The sequence below is a fragment of the Carcharodon carcharias genome, chromosome 15, assembly GCF_017639515.1.
Source record: "Carcharodon carcharias isolate sCarCar2 chromosome 15, sCarCar2.pri, whole genome shotgun sequence".
Taxonomy (NCBI): domain Eukaryota; kingdom Metazoa; phylum Chordata; class Chondrichthyes; order Lamniformes; family Lamnidae; genus Carcharodon; species Carcharodon carcharias.
In genome coordinates, this window is record NC_054481.1 from 100859634 (window position 1) to 100887617 (window position 27984).

General features: G+C 40.4%; 1 protein-coding gene across 1 annotated transcript; it reads left to right on the forward strand.

Annotated features, from left to right (window-relative positions):
• wnt4 (wingless-type MMTV integration site family, member 4) lies at window positions 1–27961 on the forward strand. The gene is made up of 5 exons (XM_041206580.1): window positions 1–571; window positions 3436–3671; window positions 18292–18423; window positions 21668–21810; window positions 25671–27961. Exons 1-5 carry the CDS (start codon window positions 495–497, stop codon window positions 26136–26138), a joined length of 1056 nt encoding a protein of 351 aa, XP_041062514.1. The 5' UTR covers window positions 1–494; the 3' UTR covers window positions 26139–27961.
• The last annotated feature ends 23 nt before the right edge of the window (window positions 27962–27984 follow it).

A 27984-nucleotide genomic window follows, 5' to 3' on the forward strand; every position in this document is an offset into this window, starting at 1 on the left:
CTCACATTCTCCTGCTCACCCAGCCTCGGCGCAACATCCCACGGATACAAGCCTTCGACACCGCACCGGGACTCGCAGCGCTACCTCCTGCCTCTGCAACCCAACCAGAGCTCGCCTGGACCCGGCTGGAGCTCCACCGAACCTCCGCTAAACTCACATCACATCCCTCGACCGTAGAAGGCTTGTACTATTTCACCAGAAATCACTTATAACCACACTCAAACAGCACTTAAAGACGTTCTCTCCGTCCGTATACATTTATATATATTGGCGACATCCTTGATTATAACTTTTTTAAGAAATTGAGTGGATCTTTCTTGGGGCGAAGATTTTTTTAACCTGTAACAAACAACCTGGAAAACTAAAAAAGACTTGTTGCACTTTATGTGATCTTTATGAGGGAAAAATTCTGAAACACTTATTTTGAAAAACCATCTGCAATTAAGGGATCAAATATTTTTGCCTGGATTTTAGGTTGCTGGACTTTCTTCGTGATGACTCCGGTCTGCTTCCTGCGTTCGCTTCTCGTCCTGATCTTGGCTCTGTTTACGGCAAATGCTAGTAACTGGCTGTAAGTGTTGATAATTATGACTTATTACATTTGTAATATTATTGCAAAGAAAAAGTTCTAATCCCCTCTTCTGAGGGTGAGCTGGTGCAACAGGCAGAATGCATGAGGTGAGTGGGGGGGTTACATTCAAGTTTCGTTCTCTTCCAAAAAAGTCACATTTTTTTCCTTGTGTTTTGGTGACTTTTTTTTAAATAAGACCTTCAGATCTATCTAGATCAGTGTTTTCCAACCCTTGACTCCCATCCTGTTGTCATTCAGGCTCTGAAAGGTTTCTCAGTAAAACAATGCCACCCTTTTAAAGCAAAGTATTGGGCAATTTAAACTGATCCTTGTTATATAATTTGACTGATAATATAGTGGAGTTACATTTATATTTATAACATTTGAAAGTTTTTTTTTAACTGGTACACATCTCTTTGCCAATAATCAATGCCCCTCGGGCTGGGGGATGCCAATCTTATTTATTTATTTCAATTCATTAATTTTCATTAGTTAGGTGGGGTGATCTGAGAGAGAGTGGGAGAGAGAAAAAATAGACTTGTACAGACCTGTTCTACACTTCAGCAGATACGTGCTTTCAATTAATCCCCATTTTTCATTCATACTGTGAGCGAAGGTACCGGCAGATGACAGGCGTGTTATTTAAATTGTGGGATTCCCCCAGGCTGCTTTATTCCAATGATTTTATTTTTAAGAAAGAAACGAGTCAAAATATGTCATTCGTGTAGAAAATGTTGATATAACCGAGGAATAACAGCTGGGTGGTACCTTGAATATAGCCTCTCCTTGTACTGCAAAGATGTCCAGTCTGTCTGGATTGCCAGTGATTCTCCAATATAGACCCTTTTCAACAAAATAAAAGTTTATAATCAGACCCATGTATAAACAGAGGTAAGGGGTGAATTTAGAACTGTTTTTTTTAAAATTGCTTGCATCAAGAATTGCCGCGAATTTAAATTACTAGCATGTGGTGATTTTTTTAAAAAAACAAAGTAATTCTACGGGAGTGCGATGCTGGTCCTACACAATTAGCATTTCTTGTGATTTATAGAGCCCACGGAATTAAATACAATTGTTCTGTCCTCTGCTGTTGGAACACACATATATATATATAGTCCTAAAATCCGCAAGAAACAAAGATAGGAGTGTGAGAGAGAAGACCTGTCTATTTCCCAAGTCTGATTAAAGAAAGTATTTGTTTTCCAAACGATACTGGGCAAATCGGAGGAGGGGGAGCTGTTTGGGGGGGAGCTGAAGGTCAGCTTTGCACAACAACAGTCTCGTACACTGTCATTAGTGCTGTGAACCGCCCAAACAACAGATACCTCGCCAGCCTGATTGTGCTTACTGTGGACGACCCTAACCAACAGAGAGGAGGCAGGGCGGCCTACAACCGATCAAGTTATTCGAGGGGTGGGGGGTTTTATAAGGTTAAATGAAGGTGCACCATACTACAGAAAGGAAGATTCAGATACCCTTAACCCTTTAATTACAAAAAGTGTTTTTTTTTTATTGTGCAACTTTGAACTCCTCAGATAAGGAAATGCGTTCGTTTCCAATAACGTTTAGAATTTGGGAAATCTGTGAAAGCCGGAGTGTTCTGGTTTACAGGAATCTGCATTGTTACCATGACCAGGACTATACTGACTGACCTGACAGGCTTCACGCTGGTATATGGAGAGAGAACTCATTAGCCGCAAGGCAAGTGGTGGGTGTCCGTAATAAACCGCAGGTCCTTTTTTCTAATGTGAAATTTAGTGGGCAATTCCCCATAAACTACAATACACACAGCGAGGATCAGATGAATTGACAACTTTTTTGATTAGTTTATCCTTTTTTTAAATTTTCAGGCTGAATAATGACTCTTCTGAAGATTGTTTTAAGAATTTGTTTTCAAATCTAGATATTTAGTGGCGGAGCAAGTGAAATCTTGGGATTTGCTCATTAATATACTTTAATGCAAAAAGAAACCGTCCCCAAACAAATAACATTTAATCTTTTAGAACTGTGCGAAATATATACGATACATAACACAACGTGTGACCTACACTATTCCCACAATCCATGTTCTGATCGTTTTCAGTAATAATTCTGCCTCCAAAATTAAAACATAATTGTTCCTACACCCCTCCCCGAAACATACGCACAATTTTGTACACATCCGTTTCAAATACACTGAAGGGATTTTTCAAAAACTGCTCGTTACCGAGAATAAAATGCTCCTCTTGTCCAAAAAATCCACATAAAATATTGCAATTAATTAATAAATTATTACAAACATTATTACAAGACGCTGTAGAAAAGACCAGAGTTTGCAGTGTAACTGGTTGTCCAATACTTGGTTTGATGAGCCTTCATTCTCCGGTCCTCCTCGTTGAACAGTTGTCATGAGTTGATATAAAGCTCACTCAGATTCTTTAACTCCAATTTTACTGAAATAAGGAGCGAATTGGGCAAGTTGGAATTTACAAACAACTTTCGTTTTTTCGTGCGTTTTTTTTGTTAGAACCTCTGTCGTGTGTTGACCTCTTGTGATTACAAACATTTGAGTGGAGAACGTTAAATATTAAGGAAGTCTCCAGACAAAACAGATAGTTAAGACATGTTTTTGGCACTGGCCCAGGGAATGTCTTTCGGGTTCTGAAGCTATGATACCTGGGCTGTATTGCAATAGATCTTCTGTTATACACTGAGGTCGACCCCCTATTTCATACTGGTAAATCTCCTGTTTTGAACTGTGGCAGATCTGCCTGGTCACACTGTGGTGAGACCTCCGGTTATTTTGAAACTACCACAGCCCCTTTTGTTTTGCACTGACGGATCCCTGCTCCTGCTAACCTGGTGCCTTCTGGCTGCTCTGACAGGTATCTGGCCAAGCTGTCGTCGATCGCCAGCATTCAGGATGAGGAGACGTGCGAGAGGTTGAAGGGCTTGATAAACCGACAGATCCAGATCTGCAAGCGCAATGTGGAGGTGATGGACTCGGTGCGGAGAGGAGCGGAGCTGGCGATAGAAGAGTGTCAGCATCAGTTTAGAAACCGCCGCTGGAACTGCTCAACTGTCGACACACTGCCTGTATTCGGCAAAGTGGTCACACAAGGTACACAGAGAGCGAGACCAATAATCCCGGGTTATTGCACACCAGGTACATAGATCAGAGATTACAAACGCAGGACATGAATCAGGAATGGTGCAAGGATCAGTGGCAGTGCACAATTAAAACAGCGACAGAGGTGGTTAAACCAAATAGCAGAAGTTGATAGTTTTGGGTTCAAAAAAACAATTGAAAATCTGGAGAGAGACTCAGAAATGTTTTGAGAAAGGTGAAGGGATTAGAGAGAATTGATCTATGAAAAGGGATAAGACTTGCAGTCCTTCATGATCTTTTCCTGCTTCTAGAAATTCTTATATTGTCATATACTCCAGGAATATGATAGGAGAATTGAAGGATAGTTATTACAAGCCAAAGGCACACAAGTTAAAGGTAAGAAAAGAACTTGCATTTATAAGAATGAGTAATTCCTACAGAAGGCATACATCTATCATTGTAATTTTGGGATTTAATATACATAGATCAGGAATAATAATTCAACACAAGATATTGAGAGCAGGAGCAATGATTACTCATAAATTAAATACATTTATACAAAGGCTGAGAGAATGGTTGCACATACACATTTGTGACAACAATCTCAAGATAGAATACTGGGAAGATCAGGAATCTCTGTGCCCAGAAAGAAGAATTAATTATTGGAAGGTCAATAAAGGATGAACTACAATGATAGGTGGGAGGATCTGGATTCTCTGTGCCTGGAAGAGGAATTAATTATTGGAAAGTCAATAAAGGTTAAACTACAATGATAGGTCTCTTGCTTCTTTCTAATTTATCAACACTATTTCTTCTCATGTTGCTTCTAAACTGCAAATATATTGTCCTGTTCACTGTGTTGAAGTCATGATTCATTACACTATCTCTCACTCTAATCCATTCTTTCCCAAGACTTCAAAATGATCGAACTTTTTATCTCCCTTAGTCTGCTCTCACCGCCACAATGGGCTTGGAATTACTGCTCCATGAGGTAACTTGTCTTCTCCCCTCCTCTTTTCACCCTTTCGGGGTATTTTGCAACTGGGCTTCTGCCCTTCATCTGAAATAGAATACAAAACAACGTTCTGAGACAAATTATAAATATATCACTGAAAGACCTAGATAACCAATAGTGAAACCCAAAGAGGATGTATCGTTTTAATAATCCAGAACAAAGAAGTGTAGATCAGTGATAGCAACCAGGAGGCAAAATGTGATCCAGAGATGTATGATGCACAGGTGGATTAGAAATAACAGTATTCGTCTTAGGTAGTCCCTCAGGATCAAGGATAACTTGCTTCCATTGCGGTCCAATGGGTTCTGAAATAGCTGATAAATCCAATGATTAATCTAATGACAATAATACTGGTGTTATCCTAGATCATAATCTAGGATAATACCAATTATACATATTCTCTAATGGCTCAGTGAGTTTATCCAGTGAACAGTCAAGCCTTACTGATGAGGAAGACTTAAGATTTGATCCCAGTTCATGGTCAACGTTCATCACTTAAGTAGGAATCCACTGGCCAGGGTTCACCACTCATGACTATCCAGCAACCTTTGCTGTAGACTGTGAACTTCAGGCAAGGGCAAGGGTGGGCTCAAAAATTCCCTGTGTGGTTAAATGGGTTGCTGATCGTTAGAGCTCACACATCAACAATGACCAACATGCAAATATCAAAGGGCTTCCAGGCCCTAAGAGTCAACAAATTCAGGAGAGTGGGAGAGAAGAAAAATAGTTAAGGGAGCTGATAATGACACAGCTTCTAACACTAGAATATAATGACATAAAATATCATATATCAATAATTCAAGAAATACGATAGAAAACGTGAGCAGAACGTTCAACTTCCATGGGGCTGTAGAACAGGTCAAAGCAGACTGACATCTGTTATACAGCCTGCATGTTTTTCATTCCTACAGAAGCTAATGAAAGGGATATTCTTGGGGTGTATAACAGATGGCCAATCTGCTACTCATTGGTTTACCCACCCCTGCCCCAAATGAACATGACATTTCCACCTCCGTCTTTCTATTTCAAATCCTGATCCAACTGTCATGTGTTTCCAGTATTTTCTGTTTTTATTTCACATTTCTCAGTGTTAATTTTTATCTCTCGTAATTCACGCATTGACAAATAAAATGCATAGAATTAATGCAACTGAGATGTACAAATAGAGAAAGTAGTACTCGGAATAACACACATACAAGGCAAACAATGGTCCCAATGGTGCCACAAATGGACCATTGATGGTGATATCTGGACAGCTATGATAATCCCAAATCAGTCAGATACAGGGTAGGAACAGAAATTCCAGGACAATCATACACAGAGCAATGATAGTAATCCAAGGACACTCACACACAGCAGTGACAGTATTGAGAATGTCACAAAAGATATCCCCCTCACAAAGACAGCTATTTTAACCTCTGCAACATCACCAGTCTCTACCTCTGCCACAGCTTACCTGCTGCTGAAACCCTTGTCTTTCATCCTCCATAAACTTCAGCTCATCCAAATATCTGCTGCCTGTATTCTAACTTGCACTAAATCCTGTTCATCCATCACTCCTGTGCTCACTAATCCACAGTGGCTCCCAATCCATCAATGTTTCAATTTTAAAGTTCCCATTCTCCAGTTCAAATCCCACGCTGGCCTCACTTTTCCTTATTTCTGTAACCTCGTGAAGTCCTATAGACCTCCAAAAACACCATATTCCTCCAACTCTAGACTTGTGCATCCCCATATTTTGCCCTACCATCGGCACTTGTGCTGTCAACTGTCCAGGCCTTAAGCTCTGGAACTCCCTTCCTAAACCCTCTGTCTCTCCACCTCTTTTTCCTCCATAAACATGACTAAGATTTTATTCACTTGTTTATTCAGCTGTCTTAATGGCTCGTTCTTTGACTCTGTCAGTTCTTGTCTTATTATGTACCTGTAGAGTGCTTTGGGAAGTTTCCCTACATAGAGGCATCATATAAATGCAAGCTGTTGTCACTCACAGGGCAGTCACAGAATGGTGACAATAATCCAAGGACAAATATGCACAGAGCTGTGACAGCAATGTGGAGACAGTTGCACATAGTCATTTTGTGACAGGACTGCATAATTGCATAATATAGGTCAAATATTGACTGTATGAGATAATAGCACTGGAACCATTGACATAAGATCAGTTCTAAATAAATAAGGATTACATTCAGAATTAAATTGATATAAATTTACTCAACTGAAGGATGTGGGTGTCACTGACAAAACCAATAATTATTGCCCTGGTGGTGAGCCACTCTTTTGAACTGCTGAAGTCCAATGAGCAATTTGAATATAACTGAGTGGTTTGCAAGGCTATTTCAGAGGGCAGTTAAGAGTCAACCACATTGCTGTGAATCTTGAGGCACATATAGGCCAGGCTGGGTCAGAATGACAGGTTTCCTTCACAAAGGCATTAGTAAACCAGTTGGACTTTTATGACAATCCAGTTGTTTCATGATCACTTGGAATTACAACAATCCTATAGTTTCAAGGCCAGAACAGGTAAGGACAACAGATTTCCTTTCCAAAAGGACATTAGTAAACCAATCATGTGTTGAATGACAATGCAACAGTTCCATGGTCACAATTTTTACTCCAGGTTTAAATAGTTAACAGAATTTAAGTTCTCGAGTTACCAGGCTTATCATGTTTCCCAATTATTAGTCCAAATTTTTGTATTACTAGTCAGGTAGCATAACCACAAAGCTACCTTACTCGATGATCAAAGGAAATACAGGTACAGTACCCCAAATCTGGCACACTCAGGACCAAAACCGTGCCTGATTTCAGTTTTCTCAGATTTTGGACATCCAGCCTGGTAACCTGGGTGCAAACTAACCTGTTTTGTTATCACGTAATAGGTTCAGTCACAGAGTTCAACATATCAGGTTTACATTTAGTTCTCATGAAATATCGATCTTCATTTAGCAGTCTTTCTGGCTTTTTACATTTTGAGGGTGTGTTGCCAACAGAATCAGAGCAAGTAAGCAATGATAAGCTCCTTGTGCTTTAAGCTAGAACCAATCCAGAATGTGGCTAAACCTGTACTGTGCTTGACCAGCGGCGCCCTTTCAAAAATGTCCAGTTACTCAAATTGATTTATTGTTTTCTTTGCGGGCATTCATCTTTTCTCAAGCAGACAAAAACCTGTGCGCAACAGCTCAAACAGTAGAGTCTTCTACTACATAAATGTCCGGTTTTTTGACACCGCCAGTTTTCAGGTAGCCGGATTTGAGGTACTAAGAACATAAGAAATAGGAACAGGAGTAGACCATTTGGCCCCTCGAGCCTGCTGCGCCATTCAATAAGATCATAGCTGATCTACTGGCTGATTTACAGGTACTCTACCTGTACTTCATGGACTTACCAAACTAGTATAGGCAAGTCAAGAACAGGACAGGAAATTAAGATCAGTTCTAAATAAAAGAAAGATTACATTCAGAGTTAAATTGATACTAAATTATGCACTCACATGGTGTGGGTGTCACAGACAATACTAGCAATTATTGCCCTTCAAAAGGCGGTGGTTAGCCACCCCATTTGGAACTGCTGAAATAAGAACCAGTTAAAGCATCCCAAGTAAGTTAGACCATAAAACACTACAAAGATAGACATGCTTGTGAGGACTTGGAATCTGGAGGGAATTGTAGAAATCAAAAGAGATGCATAGGGAAGTATGGTATATTGGAGTAATACTATAATCTGATTTGCAGGAGAATCCTGGGTTTTGAGTAGGCTAACCAGATCAGCAGGGAGATGTAATTAACAGATAATATACATAAATAAACAACATGTGGAACCTGTTTAGGAAACTTAACAGTGCAATCGGAAAGGTTGGTTAACTTGGTTGGCTAGATGGCTACAGTGTGGTGCAGAATTACACCAACAGCGTGGTTTCAATCCCTGTGCCAGCTGAGGTAGTTCTTGGCACCTGCCTTCTCGCCTTGCCCATAATGATATCATGGAATAAGCCCTGGTTAGCAACCCTCAAATAATGAGGACACTACAGAGAGAGAGAGAGAGAACTCTTGGGACTGCAATGTGGCATATGTAACTTTACATTAAATTCAAGGCCAGTACAGGACTCAGCTTGAGCAGAAATGCACAGAATTAGCCCCAGGGATAACGCTACCTATGCCATGCAACACAAACATACACACTACGCAACAAGTTTAAATATGTAAATTCAAATTTCACCGGCAGCAATTTGTATTTGTCACTTTTATTCAAATTTTTATTGATATATTTTATAGTCAAGTTAGATCTCAGTTTATGCATTGATGCAACAGTGATTTATGTCAATATATTATATATTATATTATATAAATATATATATTATGTCAAAATCGTGAGGGGTCTGGACAGAGTCGATAGGGAGAAACTTCCCACTCATGAAAGGATCAAGGATGGGAGGACACAAATTTAAAGTAGTTAGTATAAGAAGCAATAGTGATATGAGGAAAAGCTTTTCATGTAGTGAGTGATTAGGATCTGGAATGCTCTACCTGAGAGTGTGGTGGAGACAGGTTCAATTGAAGCATTCAAAGGGAATTAGGCTATTATCTGAAAAGGAAGAATGTACAGGGTTATGGGGAGAAGGCTAGAGAATGGAACTAGGTGAGTTGCTCATTTGGGGAGCTGGTACAGACACGATGGGCCAAAATTGACTCCTTCTGCACCATACAGGTTTTGTGATTCTGTGATGTAGTTCAATTTAACTTAAGTTTGAAGTCCCAATTTCAGTGTAATCTTAATTTTGACACACAGTGTGAGGCCATCTTGAGGAGACAGTGTCACATCACTTGGACTTCCGTTTGACCTGCAGTATAACTACAAATGGTGTAAGCCCATTTAGAATTTAAAATAATCCAGGTGGTCCCCTGAAACTTCTTTACGTTTTTAATACTAGTGCAATTTATGTTAGGACAGTCTGGTTTTACCAAGGCAGAACATTTCATCAGCTTCACATCCTGGCGATGGAACTCTGCACATCTTTTAATTGTGCAAGTACCAAACTGCCAGTACTGTCTGCTCTTGTGAAGCTGTCTGCCTTAGTAAAACCAGACTGTCCTTCACCCAATAATACATTAAAAACACTGATCAGTGTAGGACTGAACCATAAAGACCAAGATCGTTACAGATTCTATCCATAGCCTCTATTGTGGCATAAGCTGGGCAAGATTTTTACTTTGGGGGTTCAAATTCACGTGAGATGACTGCTTGGAGCGCAGTGATTCCCAAACCACTTTGCATTGATATAAAAGGAACTAGTTAAATCCAGCCTGGAGGCGTTACATTTGACTTTGACATAAATGGTCAAGTGAAGAAAAAAAGCTCATCACAGATCATTATCTAGTCGTTGCTGTATGGGTGGAAACGTGTATTGGGCTCAGCTCTGAGGTCCCAATAATCAGATGGCCTGCTGTCCACACTCAAATCGAGATTTTTCCAAAGCTCTGACGAAAGGTCATCCACCTGAAACGTGAACTCGGTTCCTCTCTTCAGATGCTGCCTGACGTGCTGAGTATTTTCAGCACTCTTTTTTTAATGCTCCCATTGGGGATATTTTAATACAGGCTGATGTTAAAATAACCGCAGTGGGAAAATCTGGGCTTCACAGAGGTCTTATCTCACCTGCAGAATAGGGTTGGGTTGAGGTGCCAGGCAGCAGACATGCTGGTGGAACTCTAACAAGAGTCTGAGACTTTTGGGCGGGGAAGAAGTTATAGGGAGAGGGCAGCCGGAGCTCCTTTTTTTTTTAGTAATAATACATTTTATTTAAGCCTTTTACGTTGGACACAGAATAATCAAATACCGTAGTTCAGATTTCAAATCCTTGGAAAACTACAGCACTTAAACTATAACCTTTACACAATATGTGGGAGATATAAGTGAGCTGTAATTAGAGCGCAACCCAGACCTAACGCCTAATTTAATTTAACCAAGGGGTGGGGGTGTTTTAAATGACCATTCTTGCAGATCACAACTGGATTAAGTCTGGCACCAGAACGGAGAAAACAAGCCCAGATATGACCCAAACAGTAATTCATTGGGTGCACAGGGCTCGACATTCTTTAACCATTTTCACCTCAGATGACCTGGGTCAGCCCTTTTACCTCTTTTCTATCTCAATTTTGATCAGTTAAATTAGAACCACTGTAAAGGACCTAACAGGCAGTGTGACGGTGCTTTTTTTCCTGTTCGCTGGTGATAGAAGCAGATGTTGGAAGTGGGAAATGGGGTTTCTGTGGATTAGAGCGACCTCCACTGTCATTACTTAACCCTGCAAGATAAGGTTTGACGGACGAGGCAGTCAGGAAAAGATATACCGTAGCTCACAAAAAAAACATCATAGCGTGCTTCTGGGAGCTCCTTCCATCACCGTCATTTTCCCGAGGAGATTGAATAGCTTAACTTTATTTTAAAATGCGAATACAGGTCAGACAGTCACAAACATTCATTTTTTCAAACGTTTTTGACACAAATATAAGGGAGGAGCCGCTCCTAGCCCTTGTACTCAGGGACTTAGCTCACTTCTCACCTGAGAATTGTACAAAATCTACCAATACTGAACATTAATCACATATTTTCACCAACCATACCAGATGTAACTTGGATAGTCATTAATGTTTTGTACGTGATGCCTGTACGTTTGGGAAAATGGTTTTCTGTTCATTTATTTTAAAAATGTGCCACTTGTCCCCAATACTCTCCTCTCCTCTGAACGCTCTAACAGTTACTGGGGTGTAGTTCCATAGTGAGAGATATCTTCCGTTCCCTCCTGCATGTTGGACTCTATATCAATGTTGACAGGTGTCAAAAAAGGCTGTTTTTGGCCAGAGATAATATTCAAACGTATCACTATCGAACATGGACACACAAAGCACTTTCCAGCAGGGGTCACTAGGAACGTAGGAACAGAAGACCATTTAGCCCCCTGAGCCTGTTACCACATTCATCTACATCATAACTGATCCGTAATTTACCTTAATTTGCCTGCCTTAGTTCCATATTCCTAGATAGCCTTAATAATGATAATCTAATGACAGCCACCAGAAACAGATTTTTCACCCCCTCTAGGGAATACTGAAATCAATTTTAGTCCCTGTTCCTAAACTGAACACTGCTTATGTTTCCTGGGACCTTCTTGGCCTATGTGGGTCAGTAACAAACTAGGTGGTTCATTTGCCAATTAAGCCATGGCATCAGGTCATACATCAATGAATCATACAACAAAGAAGACCATTCAGCCTATCGTACTTGTGCCAGTTCTTTGAAAGAGCTATCCAATTAATTCCACTCTCCTGCTCGTTCCCCATTGCCCTGCAAACTGTTTCTTTTAAAGTATACATCCAGCTCCATTTTGAAAGTCACTACTGGTTTGCTTTCACCACCCATTTGGGGAATCCATTCCAGAACATATCAACTTGCAGTTTATTTAGTTATGGGTACCAAAACTTGCACTCCAAGCAATCCACTTTAATCCACTATACTCTTGGTTAAATCACCGCATCCACTATTACTGCCAGCCCTGGTGGTTCACTCTCTGAGGCAACCCACCAAGACTGGACAGGTGAAATCTCTGTTTTTTCACAGTTCAAGTGGACATAACACAACAGTTTCATACACCCACTATTACAGATTTCTGAAATCCTAGTGACAACACTGCTGTCCAATAAAGCAACAATGAAGGGGAAGGGGTGTGTTTATCCTGTGTTTCAGCACAGCATGGGCCATTTTGGCAGCACCCAGACCCTGGTATGCCAGTCCAAGATAAGTATGCATCTTTTGAGTTCATTATTACCATTCAATTGGAATGTGTAGATTTATTTTGACAAAGTGTTCACATTCATTTTCCATTGCTGTTCTCTCATTACAACATTGACTCAGATGTGGGATACTGGGTGATTCTAATGCTTAATTAAACTATGTTTATTCTGGGCTCTCACCAATCAGAATCCTCCATTAAAACTACCTATCATTGAATTTATATTTTGCATGGTACAATAAAAATAATAAACTGCTCTCTCTCACAGTGTTTTTTTTAAGTGTACAATCGTAGAACTTTTATAATATTGTATCTGTTCAGGCCCCTGATCAAAAAATCAGCAATAAAGCCATCAGGTCCTATGTCATGTTACCCGAATCTCACAATCCACCGACAAAAGCAATCAGTTTCACACACATTTTCTAAGCCGCTCTTAAAATTTCAGACACCAAAGTGGACATTCGGCCCATCATGTCTGTGCCAGGTCTCTGAAAGTGTCCCATTTAGTCCCATTGCTTTTTCCTCATATTAAAATATTTTCTTCATCAAATAATGATTCATTTTCCTTTTAAAAACTGTTACAGATTCCAATTTCACCACTGTAGAACACTCCATATCTGCGTAAAAAATTCCATCAAACCCAGGCATTAATAAGTTAGGCATCAACACCTCAAGAAATGGTTTCACTCTCTGCCCCCAGGAACAAATGCCATACATGAGCAATTGTAAATGGCTGCTGATAGCCCTGCTTGATATTGGGTCAATCGATTTATTTACGCTGGAGGTGGGGGTCAACTCTAAACCCTTCGATAATAGGATAGTAATGTAGTTTTTATGGATTTTCCCTTCTGATCAGGGATGATGTGCAGTCAAAATGGAAAGGTCAGGAATGCACCTTTGTAGCAACTGCAAGAGATATAAAATGAAATGTTTGCTTTTTGCAACTTAGCTTTCACGCAGCCATCCACAACGCATTGTAAGTTTTTTTTAAATTCATTTTTATGGGATGTGGGCGCCGCTGGCTAGGCCAGCATTTATTGCCCATCCCGAATTGCCCTTGAGAAGATGGTGGTGAGCTGCCTTCTTTAACCGCTGCAGTCTCTGTATCTAGGTACAGCCACAGTGCTGTTAGGGAGGGAGTTCCAGGATTTTGACCCAGCGACAGTGAAGGAACGGCAATATATTTCCAAGTGAGGATAGTGAGTGGCTTGGAGTGGAACTTCCAAATGGTGGGGTTTCCGTGTATCTGTGGGTTTGGAAGGTGCTGCCTAAGAAGCCTTGGTGAGCTCCTGCAGTGCATCTTGTAGATGGTAAACACTATTGCTTCTGTTTGTCGGTGGTGGAGGGAGTGAATATTTGTGGAAGGGGTGCCAATCAAGCAGACTGCTTTGTCCTGGATGGTGTCAAGCTTCTTAAGTGTTGCTGGTGTTGCACTCATGCAGGCAAGTGGAGAGTATTCCATCACACTCCTGACTTGTGCCTTGTAGATGGTGGACAGACTTTGAGGAGTCAGGAGATGAGTTACTCGTTGCAGGATTCCTCACCTCTGACCTGCTCTTCTAGCCAATTATTTGTATGGCTGGTCCAGTTCAGTTCCTGGTCCATGGTAACCCCCAGGATGTTGATAGTGGTAGATTCAGCAATGGTTATGCCATTGAATGTCAAGGGGCGATGGATAGATTCTCTCTTGTTGGAGATGGTCATTGCCTGGCACTTGTGTGGCGCAAATTTTTCTTGCCACTTGTCAGCCCAAGCCTGGATTTTGCCCAGGTCTTGCTGCATTTGGACACAATCTAGATTGATTCAATCTGGATAGCACCTCCTCCCCACTTGTGTGGTAGATCCTTACTTCCATTCATGCAGCTCCTATTGCACCTTTGCCAAGATGAGAAACTTAATTAAATGCATACATTCATGACCTGTTACTCTGGTGGAAGATTTTTCATTGGCCTGCTTGACTCCTTTCTTTACTCCCTTCAATTTTTTTTTCTCCTCATCTTAGGTGTCTGACTCAGGGTGAGATTTTTTTCTTATTCTGGATCGATGGTGTCAGCAAGTTGTTGATAAATGGGGGGTGGGGGGTATCACTGCTGAGCCTCAACTCTTTGCCCAAACTCCAGTGATTTTTACCAGACTCATTATAGCAACCATGGGAACACTAGCTGATCTTTCTCCTTCTGTAGCTTGATGTGTTGAGGCCATTTGCAGCACCTCTATAGTTATCCTGGCTCAGTTCAACCAACTCAGTGCAGACTGGATATCAAATATGTGATACCCAGTCTATTCTTCACTTGGTGATGCATTTATCAGCTAGGGCCTTATATCTAACTGATCTATAATGATTATAGAAGCAATCTGTGCTGTAACCCACATTCACAGTAAACACTTAAACAGTAGATTCCTGGCCTCCTGTCTCATATTTCCAAATGCTGATCTGTTAATTACTTGTGTAAGTGGCTCAATTTAACACTTCATAATTCATTATCGCAATCCAGCCACTGTACGTGGTGCTCTGAAATCTATAATTGTAAAGACAAAAAGGTAATGTCATTCTTAAAAATAAAACAACTTTTGTGTACTACAGTGCATTTTATACATTTGCACTTAAAGTGTATACCCATTGTTGGAAAAATATGTTTAAATGCTACCCACAAGGGATTAGGTGGCACAGTAGATTCACTGGTTTTCAGCCCTGTGGGTTTGAATCTAGCCCTGAAAAAATGGATGAATGTTTGCCCTCTCTGCTGATTGTCATGGTCTATGTAAAATGAGTTTGTGCATTTTCACTTTCAGTTCCTAGTGGGCACAGACCCACAGTGCAAAGCTGCCCAGTACGCCACTGCTTGGGTCTGATTTATAATTTAACTCAAAGCAGTGTTAGGGTGAGTGTTGGGCATGGTAAAATATCTCATTGGTTTGCTCCTTTGAGTTTGGGATTGAGGTACATTTTAGGGGCAGAGTAGAGGCAATTTTGTCCTGCATCTAACTGACTTCAGATTCTTGATGTTGACATGAGTGCCGGAAATGAGGAAGTGTTCCACTACCAAGCATTAATGACTCTTTCTTAAACAAGGACAAAAAATCACAAATAAAAAGGTCATCAAGAAAATGTTAACTAAAACTCAGTAAGTGTAGCTTATAAATAAAAATGGATTATGTAGCATTTAACTTGGTGTTATTAAATAAAAATTCTAAGAAAAGAGAACTAATATGTGTCTTTGGTGTAGAGCTGAGTTTCTGATCTTCCTACATTCGTGTCACACAATCCCACTGTTATAGAAATCCATATATTTAGAGTGTGGCATAGATTTCACAGAGCCAGAAGAGCTGAAAAACTGCAGTTATTAATTTCCTTTCTGGCTGCTGTACCTTCTCCGGGGACCAAGGAAGGTTTACACAGGCAAGAGAGGGTAAGCCATTTTGCTGGCCTTTACAGGTAAGCTAGGGTGTCCAGCTAGTGAGTGGCCAGAAAAATTCATTGCTTCCACCTCTCATAGCAAAGTCTATGTTGTCACCGGGCAGTATTACCTCCAGAGGTGCCCATCGGTACTATTTGGTTTGGTGGGGTTCAGAAATTTCAGAGGCAGCAGAGATATCTTCTTCACGTGACTGCTTTTCTGTTGGAGTTGGGCCTGCTGTCAGTGGCACCGCAGTGAAGTAAATATAGCTCAAGTTAGCACAGCAGGGAACAGCTGCAGCAGTACACAAAGGACCAAGTGCAGTCCAAGTGAATGCAGCTTTTCAGCCCTTTGTACAGACATTGTGGGGAATTTCTCCCAAAGGCACTATCTTGTGCAGCAGTTATGACCCTGCAATTGGCCTCACTGTCCTGGGCCTAGAGAAAGGAAAGAACTCGCCAGAGTACCTGCTCCTGATCATTAACCAGTGGTTCAGGTTGAAATGTGGACACTGAGTTGACATGTGAATATGTCGCACCCCACTATTAAATGACCAGCTGATACTAAATGGTTACACTCATGATTGAAGAATGACCACTCAAGCAAGGTAATAAAGAGCTGTCAGAGTCTATGAAACAGTATTCCCACAGTCTGTAACTTCAGGAGAGGAAGGGAAACAAGAGGAGGAAACTGGAGAAAAATGTTTGTGGAGAAGGGATGAATTGCACATTCAAGAGGGGTACACTCCATCAATGTAAGGGAAAATTGCATCATATTCCTATAATGTATTACTATTATTAATAGCATTGGTACATATATGTGTCAGCTGTCCAGTAAAAAGCTTATTAACAGGAAATAGTTTTATTTGTAAATGCATTTTTAGCATGGTAAAAATTCACTCGAGCATTGACTGAGTGAGGCTGGGGACCACTTTTAATAACAGAGAAATTCCCTCTTGCAACAAATAATACTATTGTGTGTTAGCAGATACTTAATTAAAATGGAGCAATCCAATTGGTACTGCCAATTGGCGCTAATTCCTGTTAGAAAGTCTCAATTCATAGAACACAATTTTAATATAAAACACTGTTAAAGGGGCCCCAGATTATGAAAGACTAAGACACCTACATAAAGCTTAGAGGTTAAAAACTCAACCCTACTGATCCCAGACAGCACTGAGTAAGCTGATCTTAACTATGATAATGGTGCAACTGCTGCAGTTGACAGAGGAAAATCAACCAGTATTCACACTCTTGTTACTTTTCAGTGGTTCCAAGTAAGAAATATATATATGTGAGTAGATACCAGGCACAGTCAGGGCTAGTCTTAGCTCTGATGCCCACATGATATAATGCTCTCTCATCAGTCACTTTCTAGCCTCATACATGAAGAATGCTCATCAGGTGCCACAGAGCAAAAGATGCTCTTTGAGCTATACCCCAGAAAACCTTAGCACCTTTCAGAGAGAAGGGAAGGATATATGAGGATTAAAATAAATCTATTTGCAATGCTGAGAGCAGAAACACACAGTCTTAAATTTGGTAATAAGAAACCTCAATTCTGCTTTAATAAGATTACTGTTCTCTATACCAGCAGGGAACTGCCTCATTCTCGGCTATCATCTCATGGTTTAATCAGCTTCACATTCCTACCCACCAGCCATTAAAGTAACATGATCTAAAACGCTAATAATCTTTATTGGCCCATCAGTTAATGCTAAGTCAGAGAGAGTAGTTTGCTTTATTTTAGGGGTTAGTTATGCTACAGGTAATGGTCTCAGAACAGTTGGGAGGAGCTGGGGAGGCATTCAGCTGATCTGAGCGACTGCCAGCCCCTGCAGTGTACTTTCTGTCCCATATCAATACAATTTTGCGCATGCACGCACCTGCCAATTAGATTTTAATGCTGGGAGTGAGTCAAAGACTGTGTAGAAACTGATGCTTCGAGAGGGCTGCCTGGAAGCTATTAAAACAGGACTGAAATTATTCCACACCATTTGTAAAGTTTAAGTGGTTTTACACTGTTTTCTGGTGGTAGTCTTACATTTCTGACTTTAGTGCAGTCTACAAATTGATCACCACTCTGACTCACAAGTTTTGTGCCGATATGTAACCATCACCAAATTGCCACAACATAACAAAAGCCCATTGGTGTGGAAGAGAAATCAGAAATGATTTGCAACATAACCTTTACAAACCTAGCTCTCAGGTGTTCCTGTTTAAATGTCACTTTCCACGCACTCATCCGCTTACTCCTAACATTGAAATCTAACTGGCTGACATGCACAAGCACAGAATTATTTCAGAGTTGGACAGACAACACAGAAACTGGCAGTGTAACTTGGGTCTGCCTATCCTATTCTGCTCTATTGTTACATGTTGGTGTGACCTTGATGTGATTGAGTAACCATTCTCATTTCTTTGAATGCAGGAACCCGAGAAGCAGCTTTTGTTTACGCAATCTCATCTGCTGGAGTGGCCTTTGCAGTTACTCGCGCCTGCAGCAGTGGAGAGCTGGAAAAGTGTGGTTGTGATCGCACAGTCCATGGAGTAAGCCCTGATGGTAAGTCTAAAAATGTTACTCCATCTGGGGGCTTGATTTTGCAGTGAGTTAACCATTGTTCTTTCTCCTCTGAAATATATGCTCAAAATTAGCCCAGAACAATGGCCTGAAAGTCGATTTTACCTGTATAGGTCTTATGTGAAAAGAGTTTTGGCAATTTCAGTCTAGTTGATAGCGTGCAGTGCAATTTGTCTATAATCTGACGTTAACTGGCAATCAGACTGAGAGAGACCACAGCATGGCTGGTATGAAAAGTGAAAAAAAGTCACAAACGTAGTGGGTCCCTTCTTGAGTTTGGAGTGGAGCTCACTGTGGAGGTCAAACACACATGCATCTAACTATACTATCTAGGACTGCTTGACCCTGATACCAGGTGCCTCAGAGGGAAAGTGTTCTATCCTCCAGTAATAACATTTACCATAGATGAATACACAAAAAAAAATCACATTTAATACTCTTTGTCATCATGCACATATTAGATCTTAAAATAGATGGAGACCATTTTAGGTAATGAAAGAATTTCATAATGGCCAGTAGTAGTCTTCAAAGGCCCTGTTCTCACCCTTTCTAACCCTTATGTTCTCTAAGATGAAGCCTTTCTTCCATTATGGATCTCCATCTAGCAGCCTGTGTATTTAAGTTATATTAGGATACCTTTAAGGGGAGAAACAGTATTGCCTTTTCCTTTACTTTTCTTCTTAATTCCTGGCTTGCTGGAACCGGTCTCCAGCCACTGTACATAAGAGGTAAAAACCAGCTTCCCACACTAAAACATAGACCAACAAACAATTGTGACAGCTTTAAGTCAGGTTTTCTGTGACTGTCCAGGTGGGTGGGGGGGGGTGCAGTAAACAAGTGATTTAATTTAAATACAAACATCTTGTGAAATTTGTGAAAATGTGTGTTTGATTGGCAACTCTTCTGAGCTTAAATTAAACCTATACAGTCCTGGTCAAGTTTTTTCAAAGGAATTTAAACAAACTGTCTTGTTCAAATCTGCCGGATGACTTTAAAGACAGTCAGTCCAGATAGCTTCCATAGAAAGTGAGAAAAAAGGATTCACAACATAATAGTTTACCCTAATAGTGATAAACTTATTTTCTATTATTTGAGGAGTGACCTGTGTTTAATAGATACTATAAAAAAATGTTACCACTAATATTTGTTGTTTTAATGTTAAACTAACCACTTTGTCAGTCAAGGCCTAAATCAATGTCCACCTTCCAAAATAAGAAATGTCACATGAGATCATGTGATAGAACCTCTAGCTGAAATAAACTGTTCATTTCTGGCAGTCTACAAATCTACCTAACCATCTGGGGAAGTAAAAACATTCTTTCTAGGAAATAAGTCACCTAGAGTAAAGAAAACTAAAGAAACCAACAACATGGAGCAATGGTTTCTGCTTTGCGACATTGCTGGAGTTGATGTAACACAGATTTTGATCAGTGATCTGACTGACATCGCATTAGAAACTGGAAAGTAAAACTATGTGGGGGTTTGGAAATTAAACTGCAAACCCCAACACACAGTGGAAGTGTGATCTCCATATCAACAGAAAACTCCATTTCAGTTCACTGTGTACAGTGCAAATGCACCCCAAAAACAATTAAGCAATTAATACAAAAGCAAAATACTGCAAATGATGGAAACCTGAAATATAAACAGATAATGCTGGAAATATTCAGCATGTCAGGCAGCATCTGTGGAGAGAAACACAATTAACATTGCAAATCATCGACTTTAAATGTTAACTCTATTTCTCTTTCCACAAATATGATGGCTGACCTGCTGAGTATTTCCGACATTTTCTGTTTTTATTAACAAAATTTTAAATTAACAATTAACCTGATTATGGCAATTTGAAATTATGTATTGTTGGGAATCCAGTGTTCTACCATTTGTGTGGAAGGTCCCTCAGCAAATATTGGAACACTCAAGAATTTTGAGATCAATTTTAACCTTCCTCCACCCAATGGGAACTGTATGGTGGGCGTTTAAGATGGCGGGGATGGGGAGGGATATTGGCGCCATGTCGCGCCACGTTCCTGCCGGCCACCATCTTACCTGACTCAGATCAGGCACGGGAAGGCTGCCCAACCCAGGCAGGCAGGAACCTACTTGATAAGCAAATGTCATGGCCACATGTTGTCGTTGGTGCGGCAATACTTTGCTTACAGATTTAGAAACTCGCATAAGACCAAGCCCAATGGCAGAGTTAATTTTACTTTTCTGTGGCATCCTCGTGGAACAGGAGTGCTCACCTGGACTCTGCAAGGAGTCCTTGCACCTTAGCAGCCCCGACCTGACCTCTGCCTCCCATCACTGGGATCTAGTGTCAAAACCCTTCCCTGGCACCAACTTCTTCCCGGGAACCGTTCTCTTGAGTTTGGGCATCTTTGGGGTGATGAACCAATTTCTGTTCATGTCTGTTGATGTCACATCCACCTTTCACAGGAGGGAGACAGTGTTACTTAATTTAATTTAGGACCAGAGGTTAAAATGGCCTGGGTCTCAGACTGAAGTTTCCACAGAGGTTTATAGGAACGTACAAACATATGTGGTGCCAGAAAGTTGTTGCCTAAATGGTCCTTACATAAAATAAGGTTAGATGGTAGGGATAATCTTTTGCAGAGAGTCATCAGCCTCTGGAAAAGGCTTTCACAATTTCAGGTATGAGATCATTGCAGCCCTTTAAATAGGAACTTGACAGGCTTCTGAAAGAAGAGGACACTCCCAATGACAGGGTTAGTTAGTTTAGATCATGATACAAAATGGGCAACTTTCTGAAGCTTGCTTGTTTGCCTTAGGGCGTCTGAGAGGAATTTGCCAGTATGTTTTCTTAATTAGCTGTCTTTTTCTATTTGTTTTGCACTCCAAGAGACAACACTACTAGGAGTTGAGAGGACAGCATGTAAAGTCTACTGGATCAGGTGAACTTGATGGGTTGAAGGTGTTTTCTCAGCTTTCTTTTTATATGTTCACTAATACTCCAGAAAATTATCAATACCCTCGGGAGCAGAAATTGGGAAATATTGATCAAAAGACTTAACACACAGCTATAAACCTGTCAGGTTACGTTTATGAGAAAGGGTACGCTGTAATTCCTAGAATTTGAATTTGATTTTGTCCCTGGTTTGGTTTAGGCTTGACTTGACCTTGAAAATATCTGGATTGTTCTCTTCTGAATTAAACAGGCTTTTTGCTCTGATCATTAATATTTCTTTATTTCTATTGGATTTAGGGTTCCAGTGGTCAGGCTGCTCAGATAATATTGCATATGGCGTTGCCTTTTCCCAATCTTTTGTGGACGTAAGGGAAAGAAGCAAAGGCGCTTCCTCTAGCAGGCCATTAATGAATCTGCATAACAATGAGGCAGGAAGGAAGGTACGTGGTTTATAATCCTAAAACTCCAACTCTGTTCTAAACTGTTTCCAATCTTAAACTTTACAAGTTCAATTCATGTGTTAAAAAGCTTCTCCAGCTCTTTATTGCATCAATTATTTTCTTTGTTCAACAGTTTAATTCTAGGCAAAAATAGGTTAAATCAAATGTGTTTACTCATAGCTGATTCCTGCTGATTGGTATTGAGTTGGCAATAAAGTTGGCAAATATTACCAATATGTGTGAACACATGTATCATAAGATCACAAAATGAATATGGATGTAGAAGACCATTCACATTAGTTCTTCCATCCAGGAAGATCTTAAAGTTCACCACACCAGTGCAAAATTCAACTATTTCAGGTTTTTGCTTCTGGTACTCTACTTGGAAGTCAACTCCAACTGATTTCCCCTAGTGTGAAGAAATTCCTAACATTAGTTCTAAATTTACCTATTACTAATGTAAGCCTGTGTCCTTGTCCTCAATTTCATAATTTAATTTGAAGTCGTTTTTTGCATCTACTTTTTTCTATGTCTGCTATATTTCTATAAGTTCACTTGTCAATCTCATCTGTTCCAAGCTAAAAAGTCCATGTTTTGCCAGTATTTCCTCATAATTCAGTTTTCCTCCAGGCCAAAACAAAACTTTGGGCGCCCATTGCCCTGGATTTCTCCTGATCGCCATCGATCGCAATCATTCCCTGCACTCCTACTCCCACCCACTTGCCCAATTGCCAGGGACCGTTCTCCCAGTTCTTTTCTCACAAGTCTCCAGTAGCGGCTTCCTCCTATCTGAATTCTCACTTCTCCCCATTCAGCCAGGTAGTGGATCTTAAGGCCTCAACATCTCCATTGATCGGCCTTGCAGCTCTTCTATGAACTGATGTTAGTGTTTGAAGGTCTCCCTAATGCCTCATTAACTGAACATGTCACTCATGTGTTGTTTGGCCATGGCACTTTACAGTTTACACATGACTCGTATCCTACTGTTTTGGCAAATAGCTCAGCATTTAGTGTGCCTTGTTGATTGGTGCTCTACATTGGCTGGACATGTTGAGTGCTGTGTCTATTTCTTGAATTGTTTATTCAGGCCCTCTAGTTTCTGAATCAAAGTCATTGATGTAAACTAGAAATGGTAAGATCTCAATACTGATTGCTGAGGCACACCATTCTGTATTTTCCCAGACCCAGACATTAGGTAAAATGTAGATGTACAATCTTCATATCATATACTTGAAGTGTTAATTTGTGGAGAAACATAAGCCACAGGTTTTCTGAGGTCTGCAAGGGATAGTCAAGTGGCATTTATTTAGTTATCTTCTCTCCTTTATTTTTGTTACCTTCTCTGTGTGTCACATTCTACTGGCTGTAATTTTACTTTTTCAATATATCCTTTTCATAACAATGTTCTTCTCTTCCTCTCTCTTGAAGCAGTTGACTCTATGATGGTATATGGTTTCATAGGCACTGAGCAACTTATCATAGTTTATCCACTCTGTTATTATTCGGCAGTGTGCTTTGAGCTAAAAGTTCCAGCACATTACTTGAGTGCAGGGTGATGTCACAACAGAGCTCAATTTCCTTGCATATGTGCTTTCAGCAGGGATTGCTGAATTAAAATCAGAAGTAACGACCATGCCTGATTTTTGCCCTTCTAATCTGAGGACACATAGGCCAACTGTAGCAGCTGTACCACTGCCCCATCTAATTCAACAGACTGGGACTGAACTTGGGACATTTCTTGCCAGATAAACTTGCTGAGTTAATGGAGCACTCTGTTTTAAGGCTGAGCTTTCACTTTAGATATGAGCGTTGGAAAATCACCTACATTACGTCCTCCTGTGTTCTTTTTCTCTCAAGCAAGAGAAGTAGAATTCCAATGTTCACAAATCTGAAGTTACAATCTTGAAGTGATGGTCACAATCCCATTTGAGAGATTTGGGGCACTGAATTCTGAATAGAAATTGATTTTGGAACCTTGTCATCCAATCTACATACACACCATAAAAGATCCAATGTTATGTCATCTAATTCTCTTACTTTCATGTCACATAACTCAAATTGTCTAATGATTTTAGTGCTATATTTCCACTTTGCTGGGTTATTTATATTGCTTTGTTAAAATTGTTGAATAATTCAATTTTTTGTGCAAATACAAACTTAATTATTAAGAACAGACTATATCTATCAAAATGAAAATCTGTGGATTAGTTTGGTATCTAGTTTGCAATAATGTGGAAACAGGATAAGCAATTTGCCTATTAGCAAATTTGTTCAGCTAAATTATTGATTAATTTTCAAGCAACTCTTTTCTTAGAAAGGCCCCTATCTTTTTTTGGCTTCATGTGTCATTGAGCATCTTCAATCTACATAGGAAGTTGTTGTCAAGCATTAGTCATGGTGTACCTCACAACCAAACCAATGAAATATAGGAGTCAATACTATTCAATCATAGCATTATTCCGAGGGGTAAAAATTTGTTTCCGACGGTGGCACAAAGTGGGTAATAACGGATCAGCTGCCTAGTATATGCAGTGCTGGTATTTAATTCCATTTACTACACTGGAACTGCATGTAAAAAGTTGTGTAGAATGGGAGGCTGATCCAGTACTGCCCATTTTGTGCCGCCACCCAAGATAAATTTCTACCCCCTGGTTTGTCTCCAGCCGACTGGAAATGCGACTGGCCTTTCATGAAACTGCATTGTGTACAAGAGTGGCACATATCAATTATGTTTACCCCAAAGAAAAGCGAGTTTCAATGTATTAACATTGTATCAACCAATTATCTTAATGGGTTGTTTTTAATGGACCAACATGTGGAGTTTGTAGAAGCTTGCTAAAACCATCTTTTATTCTAGCTCTGGTAGTTCAAACAGTTGAGTGGTTGACTTTCAATTAGAATGTCATACATTGAAATCACTTCTCTTGCAATGCTGCAGCCTAACACCTTTACTTAAAGGCTTTCTGGAAGTTTCAGGGTGATTAAAGTATCTAAGACAGTAAATCCTAAATAGACTATACAGTATTATCTTCCAATATACCATTCAGTACGTGTCAAGGCTTCTCTTTTGCTCATGTTCCCCAATACATGTCACTGCTCCCCCCCAAGTCTCTTCAACTCTTCCTCCTTTCTCAACTACATATGCTATTTTCCCTAATCTTGTTCTACTCTTACTCATCCATTACATTTGCTCCTTTACCCAAGCTTCTTTAACGCTTACCCTTTTCCTTCTCAATTATACTCCCCACTCCTCCCTGGCCTATTTTATTTTTCCCATAGCTCTGCCACAACTATTTGCACCAAGATAACTTCATTGCTCTCTCATGGTCACCATCATGCCTGCTACCCTCTCAATGCGACTCTAAATTTTCTCTTCCAGCTACCTTCACAAATCCTCCTCACTCCTCTGGTCTCTCCCAAAGTTGTTTCTAGTTTCCAAGTCTCTTCCTGATTCAGTTAAACATGGTTATGTAATGAGGCACGCTCTGTGCAATTACTGTTACAAAATTATTTATCTTAATTTCAATGTTAAAAAAAATTAAGATTGAAAACACATTGTAAGCAGCAGCAGACAAGGTGTCTGCTATCGCGTAAATGTTCCGCGACAGCAGGATATTCCAGGATCTAAGAAGCACCATAAGCTCCCCATCAAAGCAGCACCACCCCTTCAAGGATGCAGCTGTTTCCAGAGTCAGTCACTGTTGCACTATTAAAACAAACACAGTTCAAAACGTGACCCTTACCTCCTCAAATATAACTGTAACAGATGAACAATATTGTGCACTGCATCACATCAAGTATTAAAACAGCTCAGTGTTGGTTATTTTCCACAACATCTAACTGTGTATTTTTTTTTCCAGGCCATTTTGAACAACATGAGGGTGGAATGTAAATGTCATGGGGTTTCTGGATCGTGCGAAGTGAAGACTTGCTGGAAAGCCATGCCTCCATTCAGGAAAGTAGGCAATGTGCTGAAGGAGAAATTTGATGGAGCCACAGAAGTTGAACAAAGGAAAGTCGGTTCCACAAAAGTCTTGGTGCCCAAGAATTCACAGTTCAAGCCCCACACGGACGAGGACCTCGTATACCTCGACTCAAGCCCAGATTTCTGTGATCATGACATTAGAAATGGGGTCCTCGGAACCTCTGGGCGGCAGTGCAATAAGACGTCCAAGGCGATTGACGGTTGCGAGCTCATGTGTTGCGGTCGCAGCTTCAACACGGAGGAGGTGGAGATCGTGGAAAGGTGCAGTTGTAAATTCCACTGGTGCTGCTTCGTCAAGTGCAAGCAGTGCCGCAAAGTGGTGGAGATGCACACATGTCGGTGATGAGGCCTGTCCAGGTCAGCCCAGGCAAACCCAGGTCAATGCCCGTCACTACGGGGAACTAGAACACTCCAGCAATTCCAAGAAGACAGATAGAGAGAAAACATTATTTAAAATGTCCCAAAGGATCCTTGTTTTATTATTTTTATTTATTGCTGACTAACAAAGATCTGGAGGTACTACTCCATGGACTGCTACTGCTCCGGTTGAACTTACCTCTCTGTTACTGATGCTGCTTAAGTGGAACAAGGGGGCGAAAGATGGTCTGGTTTGACACTGGTATTGTTGCGCAGGCCTTTTCTGGTATTGATACCTCTTCAGTTGTACACTGCTCTCTTACAGACATATCTGGTTTAGAACTCACATCAGTATCTCTCCAATTCTACATTAATTCCTGCTGTTCTCTGATCATACAAAAGTTACCCTTACCTCCAGCTGCCAGCAGCCCTTTCCGATGATCATCCAGTCCAGGCAATCTGGCTTGTACTGAAACATCTCCATCCATTCAACAGCCTTGTGATTGTCTGCCATTACATAAAGACGCCTCTCACAGTGCTCCAGTGGTCTCTGGATAACTCAATATATCAATACCTCCAAATTGCGTACATTCCAAACTTGTCATTACAAGCTTTCACACAGCTCCCCGACAGCTTGCAGTGACTGGCATTTAATGACTTCCCCCACAATACAAGTGCGCGTGTGCGTGATTTATTTTGTAACAGAGAACACAGCACTATACCGTCAATAAATAATTTAGATGGTACCAATTGTAACATAATGTATAGAGTCGGTGAAACAGAAAAAGACCAAATACAGAGAAAAACCCTTTATGGGCTGAATATGCACGCTGGACAGACTAACAGAATGTATTATAACAGTATTCTGAATATTTCAGTTACAAAGAGACTATGTCAAGGTGAAATGAATCCTAGAAGATTCTATCTCAAATAATGCTTCTAGTACGATGTAATGCACAGTACAGTTTAGCCTGTACAAATGATCCTAGTGTTCATGTATTGTTGACCATGTTATCTGGACAGAAATTTGTGCTACAAATGTTAAAGATCTAGAATCCTAACTCTGATCTTTTGCAGTTGTTCTTGTGCTGGAGTTAAATTCTTCTTTCTTTTTTATATACATGCGCATCACTTCAAACCATGTAAAAACTAACACCCGTAGGGACTGTGTGCTGCCAGGGATTAGACATTGAGCTAGGTCTAAATTCAGTCCGGGTTAACTGCTGACTGAAATTGTAACATATGAATTTGGGCACTCTCAACCAAGTTACTAGTGAGCATGGACCTACAGCACAAAACTCCCCCAGTTGGCACAAGCTTGCATCAAATTGGCACTATTTCTCAAAGACCACAGGTTGGCTGATGAGGAAATAGAAAACCCCCGAGGTAGTTCCTCAGCCTGATTACAGGGCAGAGTTGGGAACTTCACTCTGCATCTAATGGCTATGTTTCCTGAAAGAGCTTAAAGCTGACACTCAATACTTCAAATGGAAAAGTGTACTATTCCCTATTTATAACATCCCTAACCTTGAAGACTGCCCAGTGGATGGGTCAGGCTAGTAAAATCATCAATGTGCTGATTCCAATGCTGCTATCTTGAACTGTGGTATTTTTTTTCAAGATTCCAGTACGTTATTTCGTAAAATATAGGCTGCTCTTTAATGTTAATCGTATATTAGCTCGTCTTACATTTCCAATGTTTTTTTGCAACAACAAAAGAATTGTTCCTCAGAGTTAGGTGTAATTTTGTGTGTGTACTACAAATGAACAGGCATCTTTTATTTAACAACAATGAACAAGAATGGGATGTTACAGGCAAATATAAAATGCTA

Excerpts from the sequence above, each read along its gene's own strand:
- wnt4 (XM_041206580.1), top strand. The coding sequence starts at position 495 with ATGACTCCGGTCTGCTTCCTGCGTTCGCTTCTCGTCCTGATCTTGGCT. Across the intron at positions 572-3,435 it reads GCAAATGCTAGTAACTGGCT|GTATCTGGCCAAGCTGTCGT; the intron begins GTAAGTGTTGAT and ends CTGCTCTGACAG. Across the intron at positions 18,424-21,667 it reads CCATGGAGTAAGCCCTGATG|GGTTCCAGTGGTCAGGCTGC; the intron begins GTAAGTCTAAAA and ends TATTGGATTTAG.